This window comes from Diabrotica virgifera, chromosome 2, assembly GCF_917563875.1.
Source record: "Diabrotica virgifera virgifera chromosome 2, PGI_DIABVI_V3a".
NCBI classification, from domain to species: domain Eukaryota; kingdom Metazoa; phylum Arthropoda; class Insecta; order Coleoptera; family Chrysomelidae; genus Diabrotica; species Diabrotica virgifera.
Window position 1 is genome coordinate 91,270,281 of NC_065444.1, and position 24,785 is coordinate 91,295,065.

The following is a 24,785-nucleotide window of genomic DNA, read 5'->3' on the forward strand; positions in this document are numbered from 1 at the left end:
TTTTGAATTGGGTGCTATAAAAAATAAGACAAATGGTCTGAACAAAATATAGCAAATGTTTACTGGAAATGACTACAATTGCAAACGAAATGAAACACTAAATAGTTTAATATGTTTTTATTCTTTATTAAATATCTGAGAAATCAAAGGAGGGGACGTCCTTATTGGTAAAATGGCGAAGGTAAAACCCCTCTAAACCTCGCCGAAGACGTAGTACATCCAGATAAAAATACAACTCTGATATAAAAGTCTATAAATAACATTACTTAACATGACTTTAAAATTCAGACCTAACCTAAGTATGCATACATATTAGGTACTAATATTGCTAATCAAGTAAAATCTATAATAATGTTAAATTAACTAACGTTCTTGTAAAGCCTATACAACTATAATAAAAATTCAATACAGATACAGAAGACAAAATACTTGTGAGCTAAAAAAATGTTCAAATTTAATGATTACTCAATTTCTTTCTTTATTTGAAAATACTTCTGCTTTTCCATTTTTCGCTTCTTTGTAATTTTCTGAAATTTTTCCATAATTCCTTGAAACTCACTCGTAAATTTGATAAAATCTTGGTCGTCTAATTCGTCCACCGCATTAATGATGTTTTCACTTTGAAGACTTCGTTTGGTGTTTTCCTGAATCAAATTATCTTTTCTACCTTCCCTCTGACAAACTCATTACTTTCCTCCTCATGCCTTGATTTGATAATTGAAGTTTCTCCAAACACCTTGCAGCATCATCTAAAACAGAATTAGTACCCACATGCTACTCATACATTCTTACCAAGTGCACATGCTTACACAAGGTATTCCTCACCAAATATTCATCACAACTGCACTGGTAACGGAGAATACAAATTTTACAAACTCTACAAAACAATGTCTAACACTCACTTTCACATACTTGTCTTAAACCTACATTATATAATTCATTCGGATCCACAAAGGATTTTACCTGAAACTGCCCATATACCTTCACATTCTTCTTAATCAGTTCTTCCATTTTGTATTTCATCGATTCTTACCGTTGCAAGAGTTGAAGAACTCCTTTATAGGATAATGCTACTCATTTAGCTACGTTAAATGGACCACATTTAAGCTGAAACATAAAACCAGAAAAGGGAAAATTTTAGATACAATATGTAAAAAACAAAACGGCACAAAACAAGAATTGGAAGGAACGGTTTAAAAAAATGTGTGAAAAATTTCTTAATAAATTGTAAAAAATCTCAAGCACCGTTGCAGAAAAAAGTAACAAAGTCCAGAAGATATTCAAAGGAATACAAACAATTCGCTCTCACATTATACTTTTTTGAAACCAAAGTTTAAAACTTTTGGAAAAAAATTATTTATTTTCCAGCTAAACGTTGTTTGAAAAAAAAATGACTAGAACAATTATTATTTGTAAACCTAGATTAATCCAGACCTCTGTATTTAATGCTATCCAGTTAAAAGGTAAGACTATGTCAGAATAATTGGATAAAAATTGTGTTATATGCATTGATAAAGCTGCGCTTAAGTCAAATCTTTATTTTCATTAGGGTCATGATGAAACTGTAAAAACTGTGTGAAAATGATTCCAAGACATAGGGAAAGAAAAAAAATAAATGAATGAAAGTAAAGATGATTCAGATTTGATTACAGAACAGATTACAAAACAGAACAGAACAAATTTGATTCAGAAAAAAATAAGTCTTTAGTTGCATAAAACGTTGCCATTATTATGGCAAGAGGATTGTTTCAGAATTGAAAACAGCCAATTGCTTATTTTTTTAAATACAATCTTTGACGCCAACAACTTCACCAAATTATCAGAATCTGGGTTACATGTTGAAGGTCTTCTAACTGATTGATGATCAAATTTTATAAAGCTTTCCAGACCATTAAATGTCAATGCTCAAGCTTATTTACTTTTTTTGATACTCCACATTTACAAAAAGCAACTAGAAATATGAAAATGATAATATGAAAAAATACATCAATTTGATAAATTATTTAATATATTCAATTTCACCAACGTATGTCACCCAAATGAACATGAGTAAAACAAAAATAAAAAAAAACAGAAATCAGGACAAATACAAATGACAGAATAAATACAAATATATATAATGTAAATATTGAGGTTGTTGACGAATATATTTATATACCTGGGTCAAAAAATAATCTAAGCTAATAAAGAGTATCAGACAATTATTGAAGTACAAAGAAGAATCAGATTGGCGTGGGCAGCGTTTGGAAGGTTAAGATGGATACTAAAAAGCACAAAGATACAAGAGTACCTAAAAACCCGTGTAGGTATTTGACCAGTGCATCCTTCCTGTTCTGATGTATGGCCCCAGTATGGCTCAGAAACATGGACACTAACAAAATAGAAACTCGGAGAAAAATGGAAAGATCCATCTTGGGAATAAAACTGCAAGACAGAAAGTCAAACAAATGGAAAGAAAACAAAAGTAAAAAATGTAACTGAACATTTAACAGGGTTAAAGTGGAGATTTGCGGGCCACAATGCGAGACAGGAAGATAAAATATGGAATGCTGAAATACAAAACTTGAGACCGTGGACAGGAAAAAAGAGGAAGACCTCAGATGCGATGGAAGGACGATATTGAAAAAACTATAGGAACTCACTGGGAAAGCACAGCCATGGACAGACAGATATGGAAAGCTTTGGGGAAGGTCTATGTCCAAAGTTGGATAGAAATGGGCTAAAGAAGAAGAAGATACCCAAATGAATTTAAAAATGTTTTTAAAGGTTTGGACTACCACCTCAATTACATCAACGAGATGTAGGTATTTTTGGGCAACTTGAAAATATGTAAAGAAAACATCGATATAACATCAAGATCTAAATTTTTGGATGGTGACAATAAAAGGTCTAAAAGTTCTTGGGCAGAGACCGGAAAGGGCAGGATTTATCAACTTAAAAGTGAGACGAATAAACTACGACCGTTTAGAAAATTTTTTCGGAAATTTAAGAAGCAGGAAACTCTGTAAACCTTACCGCAATTCAATGTGATGGAGCATTCATCAAATTACTTTGTCTTAATTATTTACACCTGGAACATATGAATTGTGCAGATAACTTAGGGATTATAATAACCGGCTTAAATAATATCAAACATAATACTTTCCTACCTATAAATGTTACAAAAATATAAATATCGCTATATCCAGATGCCAACTACAGGTACAGAAAGTGCCTTTATTTATTTATAGGAATATTTTATCAAAAAAGCTTTACAAATGCATGAGATGCAAGCGGCTGAAATTAAGAATGACAGTAATTTATTTACTAGACTGAAAGCATACAGTACCAAAAAAAGTTGTTTTGCCAAATTCGTTGGCCTAGCAGCAAGAATGAGTAAATGAGGTATTCCTAAAAATTGTTTTAAAAATTTGAATTTTAAAGCAATATTAATACGTGCATAATAAAGAATTTGTAAATGAGTTATTCCTAAAAATTGTTTCAAACAATTAAATCTTGATATAATTAATTGTCTTCCCTCTTAATTTAATTACTATTTTATTTGTGTATATTGAGTATATTATATGTTACTGAATATAATAAATAATATTAAAAAACCAACTATAGATAGACATACTAGATTTAGTAGTATTGAACAAAGCTTGATATAAAAACTACAATATTAAATATTTAAACATGTGATAATATTTTTAATTTTCTATCTCCCCCCTTTTTTTTACTTTTTAAATCAGCGTTAAAATATTTTAAAGAATAAAATAATCTTACACGAATAAATAATTTTAATATATAAGTATATGGAAATGAATCACACGGATGTTTAAAAGGAACTTCTTTCATTACCCTAAAGTATGAGTGTGATATTCCACCTTTAGTTAATATATCTTCATATGAAGCACTAAAAATTCTTTCTAACTTATAAATGTATTGGATAAAGTCCTTACTTGGAGTTCTCAGTCCCCCATAATCACATTTATCAGTACTGTATGCTTTAAAATGTGTCAATAATAAACTACTATCTAGTTCGTCAATTTCCCTTGAATATTTATTACATATATGACAAACATGAATATTGAGAGCCTTTTTAATTAAATAACCACATACATACTGAAAAGCATTTTGGGTTGTTAGATTTTCTGTTTTATAATCACAATCTGGAAGTGAAATAGCCTTCATTGGCGAATATTGTTGACTATTAGAAACTTTTTTTACATTTAAATCCATTAAACGTTTATCTAAATCATCTTTGCAATTCATTTTGTTAGAATGCATAAAATTTTGACAAAACAATTTTTTAAATGCCCTCTGAAATTGTATGGCAGTTGGATTGATGGAATTTCCGCCTTGTTGCCTTATACTTCCAAAATAATTTTCCACAGTCTTGGTTAAGTCTTCTTGTTTTTAAATATTTAAAACCGCTAGATGATAAGTTATCCCAAAGTTTTTTAACACCATTGATTGTTACAATCCAACTATTTTTTGATCTAGAACGACATGTTACATCTTTTCCTGTTTTATCTAATATTTTCAGGTTATGTAGAAAATCTATCATGGAATTTAGGAAATTGATCTGAAATTCAGTTCCCTCAAATACATTTTTATATTTGTTAGGATTATTCGTATCAGTAGAATTTAAAATATCAAACAAATTATTAAATTTTTCAATAATCTCTACTGTTCCTGATGCCTCTAATGAAAGAATACCAAGAGCAATATATGTATTCATAGAACTTGCAACAGTGTTACTTAAAATTTGTGATGCTAGTTTTACTCGCATTTTCTCAAAAGATGTGGGGTATATATGAGAGTATGTTAATTTTGGTGCGCACTTATAAAATTTTTTTTTATCGTCATGATAAAATGTTTCTATAAAGGACCAAGAAGTTTTTTTGTTATTAAAATGAAAGACATTATTAATTAAGTTATTTCTAGTGGCTTTAAGTAAATGACATGGGTCAAATAAATAAACAATTTTTTGTCCATTGACATCAAATTCTGGGTTAGATGGAGAAATCCCAAGTAATTTACTCAATTTTATAAAATTCGATCCCATATCAGTAACAAGACAATTCACATATAAACCTGATTGAAATAGTTTAGAAATACATTCTTTTATAATAGGAAGAAGGTGATTTGCTTCAAAGGTAGTATTCACAAAGAAATATGCTAGTTGCTGTTTCCAATTTGAATACAAACCTCGAACCATTATCACAAGTACATTTTGTGCAACTATTGATTCCTTTTTCCCAGTTCCTATATCATATAAACCAACTATTTCATCACGACCTGCATCAAAAAATAAATTACTTTTAATTGACATTTCATCAATACAAATACTACAGTGCTTGTCCTGATCCAACATTGTGTTCACTTTTAATTTTAGGGCATCAAATATTTGTTCATTATTTAAACCAGGTTTACAGACCAAATTTTCAGTAATTTTTTGAAGACTTCGTTTTGAGGGCAAATACAATATTTTTTCCATAAAAGCATATGCTCTAGGACCCAAAAAATATAGTGTTAATGCAAATTGTTTATATTCATCAGAATACCTCCTACTTTTTGGAGGTTTACTTTTTAATAATGCTTGAGCTTTTACTATTTGTGCTAAAGGCTTGTTTAATAGTTTGTCACACATTTGATTAAATTTATTTAAATAAATGTTATCATTTTCCTTCTTCTTCTTGGAGGATTTGCATTTCCTAATATTTTTTTGTAAAGTTTTTATTTTTATTCGTAATTTTACTTTCCTTGGTGAGCTACTAGATAATTTGGGGGGAGTTTGAGTTGAAACTGTGTGTGCTGGAGTATGGGGTCTGGTAGATACTTCGGTATTGACATCAACATCTGAAATAATAAAGTATATTTAATAACCAAATAAAGCTTGTCACACACAGGGTATGCATATATATAATATACTACATATATTATATGTAGTATAGGGCCGTGCGTGACAGGCTTAACACACACATTCAAAGCAGATATAGATGTTCCATTTTATCTTTGCACAAATGTCATGATTCGTTTGCACATAAGTTAAACCAAAACATTAAGTGAAATGTATGTAGATATGTAATATCATTGATATGTACTGTCAATATAATAATTAAAGGGTTAGGTGTAACAATTGGTCAAAGACTACTTTTGTCGAAATTAAGTTTATGACATTGCTTGCCTTCAAAAATACCTTCGCACAGTTTGGAGCATAAAATGTACATGTAGTGTGTAAGAAATTCAATGTTAAACAACATGAACGGTTATTGACAAAATGAATGAACAAATGCACTGATATAAATGTCACTAAAAATGATAAACGTCAAAATTCATAGTAAACAAGGTATCAAAGACAAGGTATGCCATATTGTTTATCTTTGTTTAACTTATTGTGGTTTCTATGGACAAGCAATTTAATTTTGCTACACTATTATTCGCGGTGTGCAAGTACTTGGAAAGGGAAACGAGAAGACAGTGCGCGAGTCGCGGAGAAATATTGCAACTATCTTAAATAATTCATATTGTCAATTGAAATTGTCAAATTGACGTATATTTCATACCTTCTGTCATTGAAGCAGAAAAATTATATATTGCTCCACAATATTGATATGATATGCAATTATTATATAAAGGTAAATTTAATTAATTGTATTTTGCTTGCAGTACTGCATTTTAATAACTAATTTTATTTACTACATACAATTGTTTATGTTTGCGTATCATAACCTGCATCTTATTTTTTCTTCTTATTACTTTTTTTTGGACTATGGCCTTGACAATTATCCAGCAACCAGGACTAATATAATTGGCCAATATAATTAAAAGTGCGAATAAAAGTACAGAGCGAAGAAATAGAGGTCGCTTTGCCGAACTTGCACGGTCCCAATAGTTTCTGTGAGTAAAATGGTGACCTAGTATAATAAGTAATTAGTGAATAATTTCATGCATGTGCAAAGATATAATTGAAGAACTATATGTTAAAGATACTATTGTTTGTTTTTTAACGAAGAGGAGTGAATCAAATTTACCGCCCCGTAATGCTTGTTTCTAGTTGGTCCAACCGCAGGCGACTTTACTCCACTGTTATTAAATTTTGACACTAATGACATTTATGAAATTTTGTTACTTATGTCATTTTATAGGTTAATTAAATATATCAGCGATTTTTTGTGTTTTCTGCATTATGCCTTCAATTTTTAGATTTTTAGTCTACTTTTATATAAAAACAGTTGTTTTTAGAACTCTTTAGCGATGTGTTAGTATAACATAATATGTATGGATTATCATCGAAAGCCGATATGATCCACGAAAAAAACAGATGAAATTGGTGACTTTCCAGTAACTTTCTTGGGTGTGAATCTGTCTTGTGTCTTTTTAGTTTACTCCTCTTGGTTAAAAAATCAACTATAGTAGAAGGAAACTAATATATCTTTAAAAGCATAGGAAGAACACGCATCTCCTGGCTGAGGAACCTTAGAGAATGGTTTAACTGTAGTTACAACTGTTCAGAGCAGCAGTCAACAAAGTGACCACAGCCATTATGATATCCAACCTCCCATAGGAGATGAAACTTTAAGAAGAAGAATATGTTAAGGCTTATTAGTGATTTGTTGAACACGTAATAGAGTTGTAGGAGCAATAAATAACATTACCTGTTTCCACAGATTCTTCCATCAAAGTATCAGGTATACTGTGCATACTATGACTGGCATCAGTTTTGTTGGCAACTGGCTGCATAATATCTATTTCAGTTTTATCTAAAACCACAACATATGTATTACTCAATATGTAACCATAAGATACGTTCTTATAAAATACAAGTTGCAAAATGGTGTCTAAAGGTTGATAAAAGATTATTAAATTTCAAAATTCTAGATCCTGTTTATGTTATGATGAAAAACAACAAACAACTTATACAGTGATGAGCGTGCTAATAACCGGCAGAATAACGTAAAAGATGGAAAACATAATATGTACATTGCGAAGTAAATAGAGATGAAATTAGAACGGGTGGAAATTATCAGTATAAACTTATAAATTAACATTACATTACATAGTTTCCCACCTTTAGTAGTCTGTGAGGGGAGTATTTTATAAAATTCTCCTGTCATAGTAACAGTAGTCATATTCCTTCTATATGGCTAAAGCTGGGAAACTATGTAATGTAATGTTAATTTATACATTTATATTGATAATTTCCACCTCTCTTTACTTCACAATGTATTATGTTTTCCATCTCTTGCATTATTCTGCAGGTTATTAGATCACTTCACTGTACATATGTATAAGCAGTACATATACAAGCAGATACAGTCAGAAAAATGAAAGAATACCCATGAACGAACATATAAAACACACTGTATTTTACTGTCACCGTGTCACAAAGAAAATTGTCCAGTGAAAGTACATGTAACAATAATTATTACAAGTACTTGCGCTGGTCAATTTTTTTTGTGACACAGTGACAGGAAAATACAGCGTGTTTTATATGACTGTTTATGGGTATTTTTTCATTTTTTCTACTGTACTTATTTTTATATGACTTTTATGAGGCACTGTAATTATTGTGAATAAATAAGCTGTACCTACCTTCAATCTGTGTTTCAAGTCTTATGATTTTTCTTAAGGGTTCATCTGCAGATTGTACATCTTGGTTGTATGGGAATATCGTAGGATGAGCTTGTATAAATAAAATTTATATAATGTGGTTGAAAGTGTTTCTCACACATTCTATAATTTTTGTGCAATTCATTGACATCCTTTGAAAGTAAATCTTCCCTAATTGCAGCTTTTAGCCATAATTCAGCTCTATAAAAAAATGTATTGAATTAAAATATTAATGTTCAGATAACTTTTGTAGCGCGTTTTAATATCAAATTTGATTTGTTTACCTGCTACGATCTCGTGGTATTGAAAAAAGACTTATTTGTTCCCCAGATCTAGTCTGGCATCCACGAACCACACAAGAAATTCCACCTTTGCGTGCAGCCATCACAATTATAGTTTATTTTAATAATTTTTAATATTAATATACCTTTTTCAACAATTATAAAATATTATGAAAACGCCAAACACGAAAATTTACACAAACAAATTGTCACTTGTCACAAACACATGTACATAGATAAACAGCCGTTACGCCAATGCGAGCACGAGCAACGATCAAACATCAAACATGGCGCATGGTCATGCGCAAAGAAATTTGGAGCCCGAAATATTCCACGCTTTCGCTTCTTGTTGGATGGAGTATTCTTTGGTAATATGAAGTTTACCATTATCAGACCAAACATTTGTTAAACCAAATTTTTCTATAGCGTGGTTCAGCATCTTGACTCTTCTTAAGGGGGTTAAATCTTCACGTATAAACTATACCAGTGCCTTTCAATAACTTTTTTTTTCCATAAATAAGTTTTTTAGTAGTAAAATAGTTTAATTTTAAGAAAATGCCTCTAACTTTATTCTGTTGCATCTTACCAATTCTATAGCACGACACAATGTCGTTATCTGACAGGGTAATAGACATTTTTTTGCTGAGTATATTTATAATTTCTTGGGACGTATTTTCTTGAGGTTTCTCTTTCATACCAAATATTCTCAGGCTAGTTGCTCGCATGGATTGATCTATCTGGTCCATTTTCATTTCCATTTTGCTTTCTACTAAATCGGCGTTGGTAAATTTATCTTCCAATTTCAGCATTTTGTTTTCAAAGTTTTCAATTTTCAATTCATATATTCGCTTCAACTCCGCCACTGATTTCTCAATCGTTTTTAGTTTCTGTTCAATTGTGTTTATAACTGACTGAGAAACTTGCTTTGAAATATCACTGATAAGAGTATCGCTTTTTATACACTTCCTAATAGCTGAATTTACAGCTTGTTCTATTTCTTCTCGGATTTCTCTGGTAATCACCATTGTTTTTGTTTAAATCTTTCACTCACTAATAATATACGATGTGTTACTTAGTCTTTCAAATTTTAAATAATTAATTTGCTGCGGTTACCACTTTATTTTTAAATTTATCGGGAGCTCAAACAATTAGCGACTATTCAGAACCAACCATGAATGTACAATGGATAGGTAGGTATGTCTGGTAGGTATATACTCTCTGTCATTTCATTGGAATATGCCAGTTTAGCTACATTGTCGCGTTTAAGTATACCTAGAGCTGATATCATCCTGTATCGGATAGAAAAATCCATAATTTTGCTTGAGGGGCAGTTATTGATACACTGTACCAATCTGCCCCGGTCTATTTAATCCAATCTGCCCCAACCGACCCTGGCGTCTAAAAAATTAAGTCGTCAGACAAGCAGTCTAGACTTGCACTCTAATATGGCATTGAACCTATAGCCAACTATAGCCGTCTTAGATTATTACATTAAATCACGAATAGCAGCACTCTTTGTTTTGCCGACTTTATTACTGTTGAATACCCAGTCACCCAGTAAAAATAAGCAACGGCAAATCTAGGGGATTTTTGTTATTGTATGATGTAGTTGGAAACAATGTTATATAAGTGTCAGATGTCAACTATAAGTAAAAAATGTGTCAAAAAGAAAAATAAATGTTGATTTTGATGTTTAAGTTATTTGTAGAATTATTGAGTTTTCTTTTAAAATAAAACTGACTAGAAGTACTTCGGTGTTTAATTAACATCCACGCAATTCTGCAAAACATCAGGTTATGGCCCAGATCACTTGTTTTCGTGAGTATTTCGCCAGTAAAAAAAGTCAGTGTTGAAGAGCCTGTGTCGGTAGTTTGCCGCGGCCAACGAAAATAAAAAAGAAAAGCTGAAAAAAAAAGGTGAAAAAGAAGCTCGAGTATATATACATAAAAAAAAGAAAAACATAAATCCGAAAAATGGAAAATTCATCGGCTGCGTTGAAACTTAGTGGTGGTGACAACTGGGTAGCCTGGAAATTTCAAACAAGGGTAGTGCTAAAAAGCCGTGGTTATTATGACATAGTAATAGGAAAGTCTGTGAGACCGAGCACTACTGGAGATGACCAAAAGAAATGGGATGCTGGTGATTCAAAAGCACAAGAATTTATAGTAACCAGAATAGAGCAAGGCCCTATGACACACATTTTATCCTGTGAGACCTCGAAAGATATGTGGACAAAGTTGAAGTCTGTCTACGACAAAGAGTCAGAGGTGAGCATTCATTTAATGCAACAAAAGTTTTTTCTCTTGGAGTTTTCATCAGGTAAAAATGTTGCCTCATTCATATCACAGCTTGAAGAGATAAAAAATAAGCTAAAACAAGCTGGTGAAGAGCTGTCCGATAAAATGATCATGACAAAAATACTTATGGCATTGCCAGAGGAATATAAGCATTTTCGGTCCGCATGGGAATCCGTACCATCTGATAAACAAACTCTAGATGAACTTACATCAAGACTACTTATCGAAGAAGAAAGAAGTAAGTCAGCACAGGGCAGCACAGCATTGGCGATGAAAAGTGATACAAGCAGAGAATTTAAAGGGCAAAAGAAAACCAGGTTAAAGTGCCATTTTTGTGGCAGAGGTGGCCATATTGCGAAAAATTGCTTTTTCAAGAAGAAAGAGAGAGATAATAATAGCCAGAAAGACATAAAAGTATGCAGTCAATGTAAAAGACGAGGACACAACTTACAAGAGTGTTGGTTTAATAAAAATAAAAATGAAAAACAACAGACAAGCAGAGAAGAAAATAAAATTGACAGTAATGCATTCATGGTATATACTGGGAGTAAGAAAAATAAAAATGAATGGTGCTTGGACACAGGAGCTAGCGAACATATGTGCTGGAATCAAGATCTGTTTGAAGAATTGATAGAGATAAGCTATAAAAAACAAGTAAAAGTCGGAAATGGAGAAAAATTACCAGTTAAAGGTATTGGAAAAATAACTCTATGGGCATTTAATGGTAAGAAATTTATAAAGTCAACCCTGTCAGATGTATTATTTGTGCCAGATTTAAAATTTAATTTATTCTCAGCTGGATGTGCCTTAGATAAAGGTTATAAGATGTTTTCAAACAATGAAAAATGTGAATTTTATAATGACAAAGGAGAAATAAGAGCATTGGCAACACGGGATAACAAATTATACAAAATGTTATTCTCACAAGAACAAAACACTGAAACCTTTGCAAATATTTTAATTTCGGAACGCACCCCTAACGAAAACTTGTCTGACGGTCAAGTTCAAGAAAACAGCTGTTTAGTAGATGTATTTTTATCAGAGTGTAATTCTGCAAAAACAACAGAAAGTTTGAGAGTTTGGCACTGCAGACTAGCACATCAAAATACTACATATGTGAGAAACTTTTTAAGGCAAAATAACATTGATTTTATAGACGAAAAATTCGTGTGTGAACAGTGTTTAACAGGTAAACAACACAGAATACCATTCAAGTTAAGTGAATCAAGAGCAAGTGAGCCATTACAATTAGTGCATACAGACGTATGTGGCCCTATGGAAGAAGAGTCTTTAGGGGGAAATAGGTATTTCCTGTTGTTAAAGGATGACTATACAAATTATAGGTACGCGTATTTCATGAAAAATAAATCAGAAGTTAAGAAACACCTTAAAAATTTTATATCATTAGCCGAGAGAGAGACAGGCTACAAGCAGGGCCGGATTAACACTTTTGCCGCCCATGGGCCAGAGGTCTGCCTGCCGCCCTAGCGGGGGTGCAACACCGGGGGGGGGTCCGGGGCCCCCCCCCGAAAAAAATTGAAATTTAGAGGCAAAATAACGCATTTTGGGACATTTTCCAGCGCTCAACTGTCTCTTGATATTGTAATGGTTTTAGTACCTCTCATGATGAAAACAAGAAACTATGTCCTAAAATTGCGTTTTATTAATTAAAATAAACTATTTGACAAAACTCCGTTAATTACGAAACCATTTTCTACAACCGTGATATTCCATTACTTAAGATTACAATAATAGTAAATAAAATCGTTGTTGATATTATTTTGTGAAACATCATGCAGCTCGTAATTCCCAAACTCAACAATTCTTTTATAGTTTTATGACTATTTTGGCTGAGAATGATTGATTTGGAGTGAAGTGAAAATTCGGCTTCGTTACTCGGCGACGGCTCACCTGTGAATGTGCCCGCAGGCTTTGAGCCATAATCGGTCATTGCTGTCGATTTATGGGCAAAAACAGGACAGTTAGGAAGGGGCTAAAATTAGTAAAAGGTGTACAGAGTAAGACTGCAAAATAAATGATAATTTCTGTATTGAATATAGGATAATAACAAATATATACAACATCGAAATATAACTGTTCAGAGCATACAAATCACATATCCAAACAAATAACTTACTCACTAAATTAGCTTTGTTAAAGTAAATATAACTTAAAACTTCTTCTTTCTTGCACGTGCATTGGAAAAATCATCAACAACTGCACTGAAATCGAGTTTTGTTGTCAGTTCATGTTCTATGGCTAAAACAGCCAGGCTGACGAGTCGTTCTTGAGTCACTGTTGAACGCAGATAGTTTTTTACTCTTTTCAAGGTCGAAAACGATCTCTCAGCAGAACAGTTTGTAGCAGGAGTTGTCAAAAACATTTTCAAACCAATAGCCACGTTGGGAAACAAGTCCTGTAGATTTTTTTCTATCAAAAATCTGTACAAGTTTGATAGTGAAAAGTCTTTTTCGGCTTCTTTGTAGTTTCCTCGGATCAGAAGTCCTTTCAGATGGATGCACTCGCATATAAACTCTGACTCTTCAATGTCTTCAATATAGATTTTCTGCAAAGACGTCGCGTTAGCAGTAATTTCTTCGGTAGTTAGAGTCTTTAATTTTGTTAGAAATGAAAACTTTGCAACGAAGTCTGTGTACACAGAGATCCTTTTGTCTAACTGAAACTGAAGTGTTTCCACGATGATGTCATAACTTTGTTGAAGACAATTTCCCCTAATGTCATCATCCTCATCATAAGTTCTTTCTTCATCTTCTTCTGAAGATTCATCAAAGAACCTCTTTCTTTTCGCCTTTCTTTTTGGGCGATCAAAATCTTGCTGCACCTGCGGCTGCGTCTCTTGTGGAAGTTCTGGCTCATCGTTCTGTCTCATTTCACCTTGCGCAATTTGCAGTTTTTTTTCGCCCTCTTTCTTATAGTGGGTAAACATGTCTTTCATGTTCATCACATACTCTGTGAGTGAGTTGTACAGGATTACAACGCTGTCCACGGTCATATTTTCAGCCTGGATCTTTTCACTGACTGAATTAAATTTTTGAAGTACATCTCCCCAAAGGGCTGCCATGAAACATGTTTCTAGAGACATTAGTTTTCGCAACAACCCTTTGTTTTCATGATTGCTTGAAGTCATGTCTATCAGCGTCTTGACCATGGGTTTGTAGTCTTTATTAAGGCTTTTGCAAGCTTCTTCCCTTGCAGACCATCTTGTAACACTGAGAGACTTCAACGACGTGTTCTTGTCCTTTCCTGTGGCCGTGAAATTTGACAGAAGAAGATTCCACCTGTGCGTAGAAGACGAGAAAAAATTGTACAATCCTTGCAAGAGATCAAAGAAATGTTTTGCAAGAGAACAGCATTCTGCTGCGCTTGATCCCACTAAATTTAGTGAATGCGCTGAACAAGGCACATAAAATATCAAGGGATTCTTTCTTTAAGTCTTGCCTGCAACCCCGAGTACATTCCTGACATATTTGACGCGTTGTCATAGGACTGTCCCCTACAGTTTTGTATGTCCAATCCTTTCGACTGTAGGAAAGAAAGCACTGAGTTCACTAGTTCTTCACCTGTATGACCTTGATTTTTCATAAATTCAACAAAATGTTCTTCAGGGATTCCCAATTCATTCACATACCTTAATATGAAAGACAATTGATCAATGTGTGTTACATCAGGGGTGGAATCTACTATTATAGAATAGTACTTGCTTTTCTTAGCATCATTCAAAATTGTATCAATAACGGTTTTTGCCATTATTTCGATGAGTTCTTCACAAATGGTTGATGATAGGTATGACTGTTTGCCTTTACCCGCTTTCCCATATTTTTCAATGTGTGCTTTCAAAAATGGATCAAATTCGGCAATCAGCTCCAAGCACATCATATAGTTGCCATTTGAAAAAGAACCAAATTTTTCGTCAGTCCCCCTAAAGGCAAGACCACGCGAGGCAAGTTTTTTTATTACGGCCACCACTCTCTGGAGAACTGCCTTCCAATACCTTATTTCTTCTTCCACTTGGTTTTGTAGAAGCTTATCGATCCTCCCGGCTGCTTCTGCTCTTTGTTTGTATACTATTACACTATTGTAGTGAACGTGCGAGTTTTCATGCTCTTTTATTCTCGCTGATGCATGTTTCCAATCACTGAACCCATTTTCAGTAAACTGAGTAGATGTCGAACTAAACAATTTGCATGGACCACAGAACAAAGAGCCTAAACTTGGTGAGTAAATCAAGAAATCTCTATTTACAATTTCGCCATTTGCAAGTTTTCTGTCGAATAGCCATTTAGCCAACACTCTTTTCCTGTCTGGATATTGCCTTTCAGATTTTTTAAAATCGCAATCTTTATTTTGATTCCATCCATTTTTAACAAAATATTCCCGCGTCTCTTCATTCACTATCCATAAAGCAGGATCATAATTTGGTTTCAAATGGACAGAAGAGTCAGGTTCAGAGACTGTTAATTGATCTTCAATCTCGTCAACAACAAAAGTTAATTCGGATATAGCTGGTTTGATCTTGTCAGTATCAACACATGACGAAGCTGAAGGTGCTGATGCTGAAGGGGTTGAGGGTGAAGCTGAAGGGGTTGATGCTGAAGCTGAAGGGGTTGATGTTGAAACCGGAGGGGCTGATGCTGAAGCTAAAGGGGTTGATGTTGAAGCTGAAGGGGCTGATGCTGAAGCTGGAGGGGTTGATGTTAAAGCTGAAGGCACTGATGCTGAAGCTGTTGAAGCTGAAGGCGTTAATATGGAACATACTTCTAGTTCTACTTCACAAAATTCTTTGACACTTTCTAAAAGCACTGGTTCTGGTGGCACTGGTAGGTTACTTCTTGTAAAAAATGTATCAAGCTTCGCAGTTTTATTTACAACTTCTGTCAATTTTTTTTTCTTCTCTTCGGCTACTTTTTTGTATTGCCACCCACTGAGCCGTTTGCGTCCATCCATTGGTACAGCTGCTTGTTATAGCATCAATGACATCGGAAGTAAAGGTCTGACTGTAAAAAAAAGAATATCTGTATAATTCAAAACTGTAGTACGATACGACAGGAAAAATGAAGCGAAAAAATGAGGGAAGCGAATTTCCTTCCATTACTTATTCAACTCATTGTGAAACCTATACGTATGGCAACATGCCGAATTACATTTTTCCTTATAGAGAACGGAATTAGCTAGAAAATCGAAATTTGCCTTAACATTTTCAGAAAAATATGCTCTACACGAATTTAAAACATAAAGAAGAATTTTTCCCATACGGGCCCCAAAAACCAAAATTTTGGGGTAAAACCCCCCCAAAAAGGGGGTAAATGTTATGGGATTCTTTTGGCTAAATAACTTAGCCGAGATATTGCAAAAAGGAAAGTGTGTGCGTGTGCCGAATTTGAAGAAAATCGGTCAAAAATTGCGACCGCTACAGCGCGGTCTATATTAACTTACATTACCATTACTATAAACAAATAAATATTTCTTACCTCACAAGTTACAATTTCAAAATGTTACTCCGCTCAAAACAAATTACAAAAACGTTAAACCTAAACAGTTAGACAGACTGCAGTACGTGGAGTTGAGACCAGACAACCGAATGACAATGGCGCGTGGCGGTGATGGAGTTGGTGGGGGGAGGGAAGCGGCAAGGCGACAAGACGCCTGCCATCAGCCAATGCTAGCAACTACTACGATCCCACAACTAAATTTCCCGTGCGTAGCGTACGATACAGACTGCCGCCTCGCCCCTTCGACTCACTTGGATAGAGTGGCGTAGCGTAGTGTACTGCGACACATTACACCGCGCAGAGTGTCGCGTTATAAATAAATAATAAACAATAAAATAGTTTTTTAATATTTAATGCTCAGGTTCACTGGTCTTGATAATCGATAATAAAGCTTTATAATCAATCAAAAATAATTACACTTTTTTTTTCTCAAATCCGCCGCCCCAAAATTTTGCCGCCCTGGGCCGCGGCCCAGTTGGCCCGTGCCTTAATCCGGCCCTGGCTACAAGATGAAAACTTTACGATCAGATAACGGTTTAGAGTTTATGAACCAAGAAATAAAGGAGATGCTTGACTATCAAGGCATAAAACATCAGAGATCAGTAGTGTATACGCCTCAGCAGAACGGTAGGGCTGAGAGGGAAAATAGAACCCTAGTTGAATCAGCCCGAACTATGATACAAGGGCAAAAGTTGAATAAAAACTTGTGGGCAGAGGCCATACATACAGCAGTGTATGTTTTAAACCGAACAGGCCCTAGTAGCATAAAAAATGTGACACCTTATGAATTATGGTACAAAAAGAAAGTCAATAATATTTCTACACTCAAGAGTTTTGGTTCTAGAGTATCAGTGCATGTCCCAAAAGAGAAGAGATTAAAATGGGATGCAAAAAATATGTTTGGTTTCTTTATTGGCTACAGTGAGGATGTAAAAGGTTACAAAATATTTGTCCCAGACAAAAATAAAGTTGAAATTCATCGAGATGTCATATTTTTGCCCGAGAAAACCATAGAAATAAAAAATGGGGAGACAGACATGAATAAAAACATACAGATGATATGTGAGGAGATAAAGTCAGAAGAAGATGACAGTGAAGCAGAAGAACCTCAAAATAATAGAGAAGAAAGCAGTGAGAGTGACCTCGAAACTGATAGCAGTATTGAAGATGTGAATGAAATAGAGCAGGAGCATGGATATGACCTGAGAAGACATATAAAAAGACCCTCAAGATATGATGATTATGTTCTGGATGATGACGAAATGAGTTTGTTGACTTTTAGTGATGATGAAGAACCCCAGACGTATGATGATGCAGTGGCCAGTAGTGAGTGTAAAAATTGGAAGAAAGCTATGCAATCAGAAATAAATGCGTTGCTAGAAAATGAAACATGGGAGTTTGTGCAAAGTAGTGATGGTCAAAAAGTCATTGAGTGCAAGTGGGTGTTCAAGAAAAAGAAAAATGAAAATGGTAAAGTAGTGAAATATAAAGCTCGTTTGGTAGCTAGAGGTTTTCAACAAATTGGTATGTGTTTTAATGATATTTATAGTCCAGTAGCAAAATTACCATCAATAAGGATTTTCTTAGCCATGTGTAATACTTTTGATATGAAAATTCATCAAGTAGATGTTTGTAGTGCATTTCTAAATGGGGATATTAAAGAAAATGTTTTTATTTCACTCCCAAAGGGATTTAAAGAAAAAGAGGGCACTATTTGCAAATTAAGAAAATCCTTATATGGTTTGAAAAGTTCACCTAAAAATTGGAATGACAAATTTCATAATTTGATGCAAAATTTTAGTTTTTCAAGATCTGAATATGAATATTGTCTTTATATTAAAGTAAATGAAAAAGGTAGGATATACATTTTGCTGTATGTTGATGATTTGCTGTTGGCAGGTACAAATGATCAAGAAGTTGAGAAAATAAAATACATTTTAAACAAAAACTTCAAAATGAACGACTTAGGTCAAATAAAACATTTTTTGGGTATGTGCATAACTCAAAATTTGTCTGAAGGCAAAATAAAAATTAATCAAACTGTTTACTTAAAAAATGTTTTGAAGAAATTTGACATGTCAAGCTGCAAACCATCAACAACACCAATGGATAATAATTTTCACCACGATTTTCTCAAACGAGAAAAATCTGAGAGCATAGAGATAGAAAAGAAATGTAGAGTTGCTATAGGATGTTTGATGTATGCAATGTTATGCTCAAGACCAGATTTGTGTATAGCTATAGGTATATTAAGCAGGTATCAAACATGTGCAAGTAACGATTTGTGGGTAGCAATAAAAAGAGTATTGAGATATATTCAAAGCACAGTTACTATGAGTTTGATATACTATAAACATAAATATAAACAGGAAAATTTGATAGTAGGGTACTCAGATTCAGATTGGGCAGGTGACCGTACTGATAGAAAATCTACATCAGGATATGTATTCAAAGTTTTTAATTGCACGGTGTCATGGGCATCACGGAAACAGTCTACAGTCAGTTTGTCCTCTACTGAAGCTGAATATGTTGCACTAAGTGTATGTGTGAGTGAAGCATGTTGGCTAAGATACTTAATGTATGATTTAAAAATAAAACCTGATTATGTAGCGGTTCTAATTCATGCAGACAATCAAAGCGCTATAAGGGTTAGTAGAAATCCGGAATTTCATAAAAGACTAAAACATGTTGATATTAGATTTCATTTTGTACGAGATAAAATTAAGGAAAATATTGTTGTATTAAAATATCTTAATACAAGTGACCAACAGGCTGACATATGTACAAAACCATTAGGTTTAACTCTGTTTAAAAAATTTAGAGAGTTGCTAGGTTTAGAATAAAAAAATTAATTTAGATCTAGGAGATTTACCGTTGAGGGGGGGTGTTGAATACCCAGTAAAAATAAGCAACGGCAAATCTAGGGGATTTTTGTTATTGTATGATGTAGTTGGAAACAATGTTATATAAGTGTCAGATGTCAACTATAAGTAAAAAATGTGTCAAAAAGAAAAATAAATGTTGATTTTGATGTTTAAGTTATTTGTAGAATTATTGAGTTTTCTTTTAAAATAAAACTGACTAGAAGTACTTCGGTGTTTAATTAACATCCACGCAATTCTGCAAAACATCAATTACCATATTATGAAGAAAATGTTAAAAAATTGACTTTTGCCGCCTAAAATTTTCAGTTGACCACAAAATTTTTAAATGCATTCCTACACATACAAGAGTTATGATGGCATCCACACACCATACCTACACATACATGGCATCATGTCAACTGACAGCGCGCCCATAACCGAAATATCGGAAATATTGGATTGCGTTAAGACGGTAAATTCGACTTGTCCGATGGTGCCCCTGCCCCACATACATGTACCCCACCCTACCAATGTTAAATCAGCTGTACTTATTTAATTGATTATCTTTGCATTATACGTGCAGTAATAATGTTTGATTAAGAAGTATTTGCTTGCCATCATTTTTAATGAGAATGGGTTTTCAGAGACTAGAATCAGTGTGTCTTCCTACTGATTAAAAAGAAGTGGACTTAAAACAGCTCGGTGTGGAATGCCTTTTGATGTAACAATTGGTCATATGATATTATGATCTACTTGAATTGATACTTTTTTATCTTTATATAAATCTTTTACTTAGGCACAAAAGAAAAATTATTAATCCATTAATACAGTGGTTCCCAACCTTTTATGTCTGGCGACCCACCTTTTGATGTTTTCTCATATTCGCGGCCCATCCCTCACCCATGTTGATACGCTATTCTGTACTCTGTACGCCACTCAGCTACCGTAAGAGCCACGCCGCGACCCACCTGAAATCTGTCCGCGACCCACTAGTGGGTCGCGACCCACCGGTTGGGAAACGCTGCATTAATACATTGTGAAAATAAGGAAGGGTGAGAACAGTGGGCTACGGGTTGCATACCTTGTAGTAGCAGCAATATTTAAAAACTTTTCTTTGTACTTTTCTTTTACATATTGCTTTATGTTAATTTTTTATATTTTTTTGTAATAAAATTCAACTTCAACAAACTATGTATTCATTTCTATTAAATATTTTTATTCATTTCAATGTCAAAAACATATGACACTGACACAAAACAATCGATGTTAGCAGTTTGCGCCTGACATTACCTTACAGTCGTCCAAACAATGTTTCCATATTTCAATGTTAATCTAGAGAGCGAATGTTGCCGGTGGTCATTTATATTTGATAGTTTAGCTCCAGATTTAAAATGTATCTCTTAATACTTCAAAACAATTTCCCTGGAAAATTGATTAAATAGAAAAAGTGGGTTTTTCCTGAATTATTGAGTGGATCGGCAAAAAATAAAGGTCAACCCAAGGTGTGGAAAATGGAAGACCATATAATTGAGATTTTAAAAACTCCTATAAAAAGTGAAAGTGATAAAAAAGAATACAAAATTTTAAAATTAAAAAATGGTTTAGTTGCAGTGCTTATATCCGATGTGAAAGATCAAATAGATTCAAATGAAATAAATCAACTAGAAACTACTAATGAAGAAAAAATGGCAGCTGCAACTTTGCAAGTAGGGGCTGGATGCTTTTGTGATCCTGTGGAAATCTTAGGGCTCTCCCATTTTCTGGAACATATGGTTTTTATGGGCAGTGAGAAATTTCCTACAGAAAATGATTTTGATTCCTTTATCAGAAAAGGGGGCGGAAGCACGAATGCCTGGACAGAATATGAGAGCACATCTTTTTACTTCGAGTGTCTTGAGAAACATTTGCCGGAAGCTTTGGATAAATGGTCCCAGTTTTTTATAGCTCCCTTATTGAAAAAAGAAGCCTTAACCAGGGAAAGAGAGGCTGTTGACTCAGAATTTCAAATGGCATTACCAAATGATTGGTGGAGAAAAATTCAACTGTTAATGAGGTCAGCTAAAAGAGATACACCTGTACAGGTAAGCTTTCCATGGGGTAATTTGAAGACTTTAAAAGACAATATATCTGATGATGAGTTATACAAAAGTGTTCACAAACATAGAAGGAGGTACTATTCTTCACATAACATGACTTTAGCTGTACAAGCAAGACTCCCATTAGACACACTAGAAGATTATGTCAAGGATTTCTTTTCAGGTATACCAAATAATAATTTACCTAAACCTAATTTTAGCGAGTTTGTTGATGTTTTTGATACACCTGAATTTAACCGAATCTACTATATTAAACCATTAAATGAAACAATTCAACTAGATCTTGTTTGGGCTTTACCATCACATAAATATGAATATAAGAGCAAACCAATAAAATATTTATCACATTTGTTGGGTGATGAAGGTAAAGGTAGTATTTTGTCGTATTTGAAGAAGCATATGTGGGCTTTGGCACTAACATCAGGTTGTTCCTGTTCTGAGTATGACAATAACTCTCTTTTTAGCTTGTTTACTTTAAATGTAGTATTAACAGAAGAGGGGTTAAAACATGTCTTTGATGTTATTGCAGTAATTTTTGCTTATATCAATCTTTTAAAAACAGAGGGTCCACAAGAACAAGTGTTTGAAGAGCTGAAAGTAATTGCTGATACAGATTTTAGGTTTGAAACTCAATATTCGGCTAGTTATACCACAATTACACTTGCCACTAACTTGCATGTATATCCTCCTGAAGATGTCATTTCTGCTAGTAAAATATACATGGAATATAGAGAAGATAAAATAACTGAGGTAGTGAACAAGTTGACACCCAAAAATGTATACATTGCTATTACAACAAAAGTATTACCAGATGGTTTACAATTCAACAAGAAAGAAAAATGGTTACAAGCCGAATACACAGACATACAGATTTCTGAGGAACTATTAAGCAAATGGGAGTTAGTGGTACCATATACTGAACTCAGTCTCCCTCCTCCTAACCCTTTTTTGACCAGCAATTTTGATTTACTACCTTGCACCTCCAATCACCCTGATTATCCAGAAAAATTAATAGATACAGACAAATGTGAATTATGGTACAGACAAGATCAAAAGTTTAAGCTACCAACAGCCCATTTCTGTATATACCTCATAAATCCTGTTACCATAGAATCACCAAAAAATTTTGCCTTAACTGATTTGTTTGTTGAACTACTATCATTTGCTAAATGTGAAGAGGTTTATCCAGCTACTATGGCCAGTTTGTGTGCATATTTTACAGCTGAAGACAGGGGAATCACAGTGCAAGTAGATGGGTTTAATGAAAAGTTGCCATTGTTATTGGAATTAATGACAAAATATGTATTAAATTTGTCTGACCATATAAATCAAGACATATTTAATGGGGTTAAAGAAGAGACTTTAAAACAATATTATAATAGAGTATTTCAAACCGATTCTTTAGAATATGAACTTGAACAAAAACTGTTGATTAGAAACTATTTTTCTCCTTTAGATACTTACAGGGAACTTTATAATCTTACTTTTGATGATATGCTAGATTTTATTCAAATTTTTCCAAAAAACCTTTATGTTAAATCTCTTGTTCAGGGAAATGTTTCAGCAGATGTAGCATGTGACACCATTAACAAGTTTATTACAAGTTTGGATTTTGAAGGAATACCAAAAGAAAAATATCCCAAATTGTATGTACCACAGATACCTCTTGGGGAAAAGTGTCTATTTGTGGAATCATTTAATAAAAAAGATACCAATTGCATTACTTCAAATTTATACCAAGTAGGATTGTTTTCTCTGCAAGACATGGTTCTTATGGACATACTTATGAGAATAATTGATGAACCATGTTACAACACTCTCCGTACAAATTAACAACTAGGGTATGCTGTATCTACATATGGGCGTAGAGTGCATGGTGTATTAGTTTACTCCATACATGTTACCTCTCAGGTTAATAAATATTCCACAGAATATTTAGATTCCAGAATTGAAGCATTTTTAAAACAATCTCAAAAACTAGTAGATGAAACTACTGTTGAAGGTTTAGAGAAGATTAAAGAGGATTTGATTAAAACAAAACAAGTGTGTGACCATAATGTATCAGAAGAATTGTATAGGAATTGGTTAGAGATTATCTATGATGATTATATGTTTGACAGGGCAAAACAAGAGATAGAATGCATTAAGACTATAACATTGGACAATATTAAGATATGGTGGAATAAACACAATCATTTTGGTAACCAAGAAAACTTCCGGAAGATTAGTTTTCAAATAGCTGGCCATATTCAAGATAACCAAGCTACCTCTACTGAAGCAACAGTAATAGATGAAAGTGGCCTTAAAGATACAGCACTGAAAATACTGGGCGATAATAAAAATTTACCAGAAGGGAAACCTGCTGGATATTTTATTGAAGATATTGATGAGTTTAAAAATAGTTTATGTCCTTTTTCAAAAGCAGAGGAATAATTACAGTTTCTACAATTGTTATTTAGTGTTACAACCACCTTATAATGTTGCAATGCAGTGGAATGCTAGGTTTTAAAAGTGAGCATTTGTCCGAACGAATTTTTTCAAACAATTTGTCTTGGATTTGTTTGAAATAAAACACATGTTATTAATCTCTATCCTAGCAATAATTTATTATTCAATTTAATGTTCTTGGGTTTGTGACATTGCTTGCTTTTCAATGTTTTTATAGACAATTTGCCTAGCAGATAAAGAGCCTATTATAAATATCTCTGGAATTAAAGGCAGCAGAATCATGAAAATCGGAATGAAGGGGTTTTAAAGAGTGATCTACACTACAGTTCGTCTAATATAAGTACTTACCCCATACTTACCCTGGCATGTCATTATCTACATCAGAGATTTAAGTTGACATAGTTGCCAAAGTATAAAAAAATCCTGAATCCATTTTAAATCAAATAGATCACATAATTATTGCTAAGTGGATTATACAACAAAACAAATTAATATTCACTGTAAATAAATAAAAACATTAGAAATAGAAAACAAGAATTAAATTATAATCTTACGATAAAGTAAATAATAAAAACAATAAATATAGTAAAACAAATAATAAACAATATAACAAATAATTACTTATAGTAAAGAATAAAAACAAATTTGAATTGTCAATATCGCAACTGTCAAATAAATTTTACCAATTTAT

General features: G+C 33.3%; 1 protein-coding gene across 4 annotated transcripts in view; it reads left to right on the forward strand.

Annotated features, from left to right (window-relative positions):
- The window catches only part of LOC114332233 (nardilysin-like), a 158,393-nt gene that overhangs the window by 47,840 nt on the left and 85,768 nt on the right, over positions 1 to 24,785 (forward strand). The window contains exon 2 of one of the 4 annotated variants that reach the window (XR_007696119.1): positions 21,721 to 23,648. The exons of 1 other annotated variant lie outside the window; for it this stretch is intronic. Coding sequence is in view for 2 of the 3 variants with exons in the window: in XM_050642716.1 (XP_050498673.1) it covers positions 21,721 to 22,552 (832 nt within the window). In the remaining variant the exon portion in view is untranslated. The remainder of the gene's footprint in view (positions 1 to 21,720; positions 23,649 to 24,785) is intronic. 2 more of the 4 variants (XM_050642716.1, XM_050642715.1) reach the window with 2 other exon arrangements.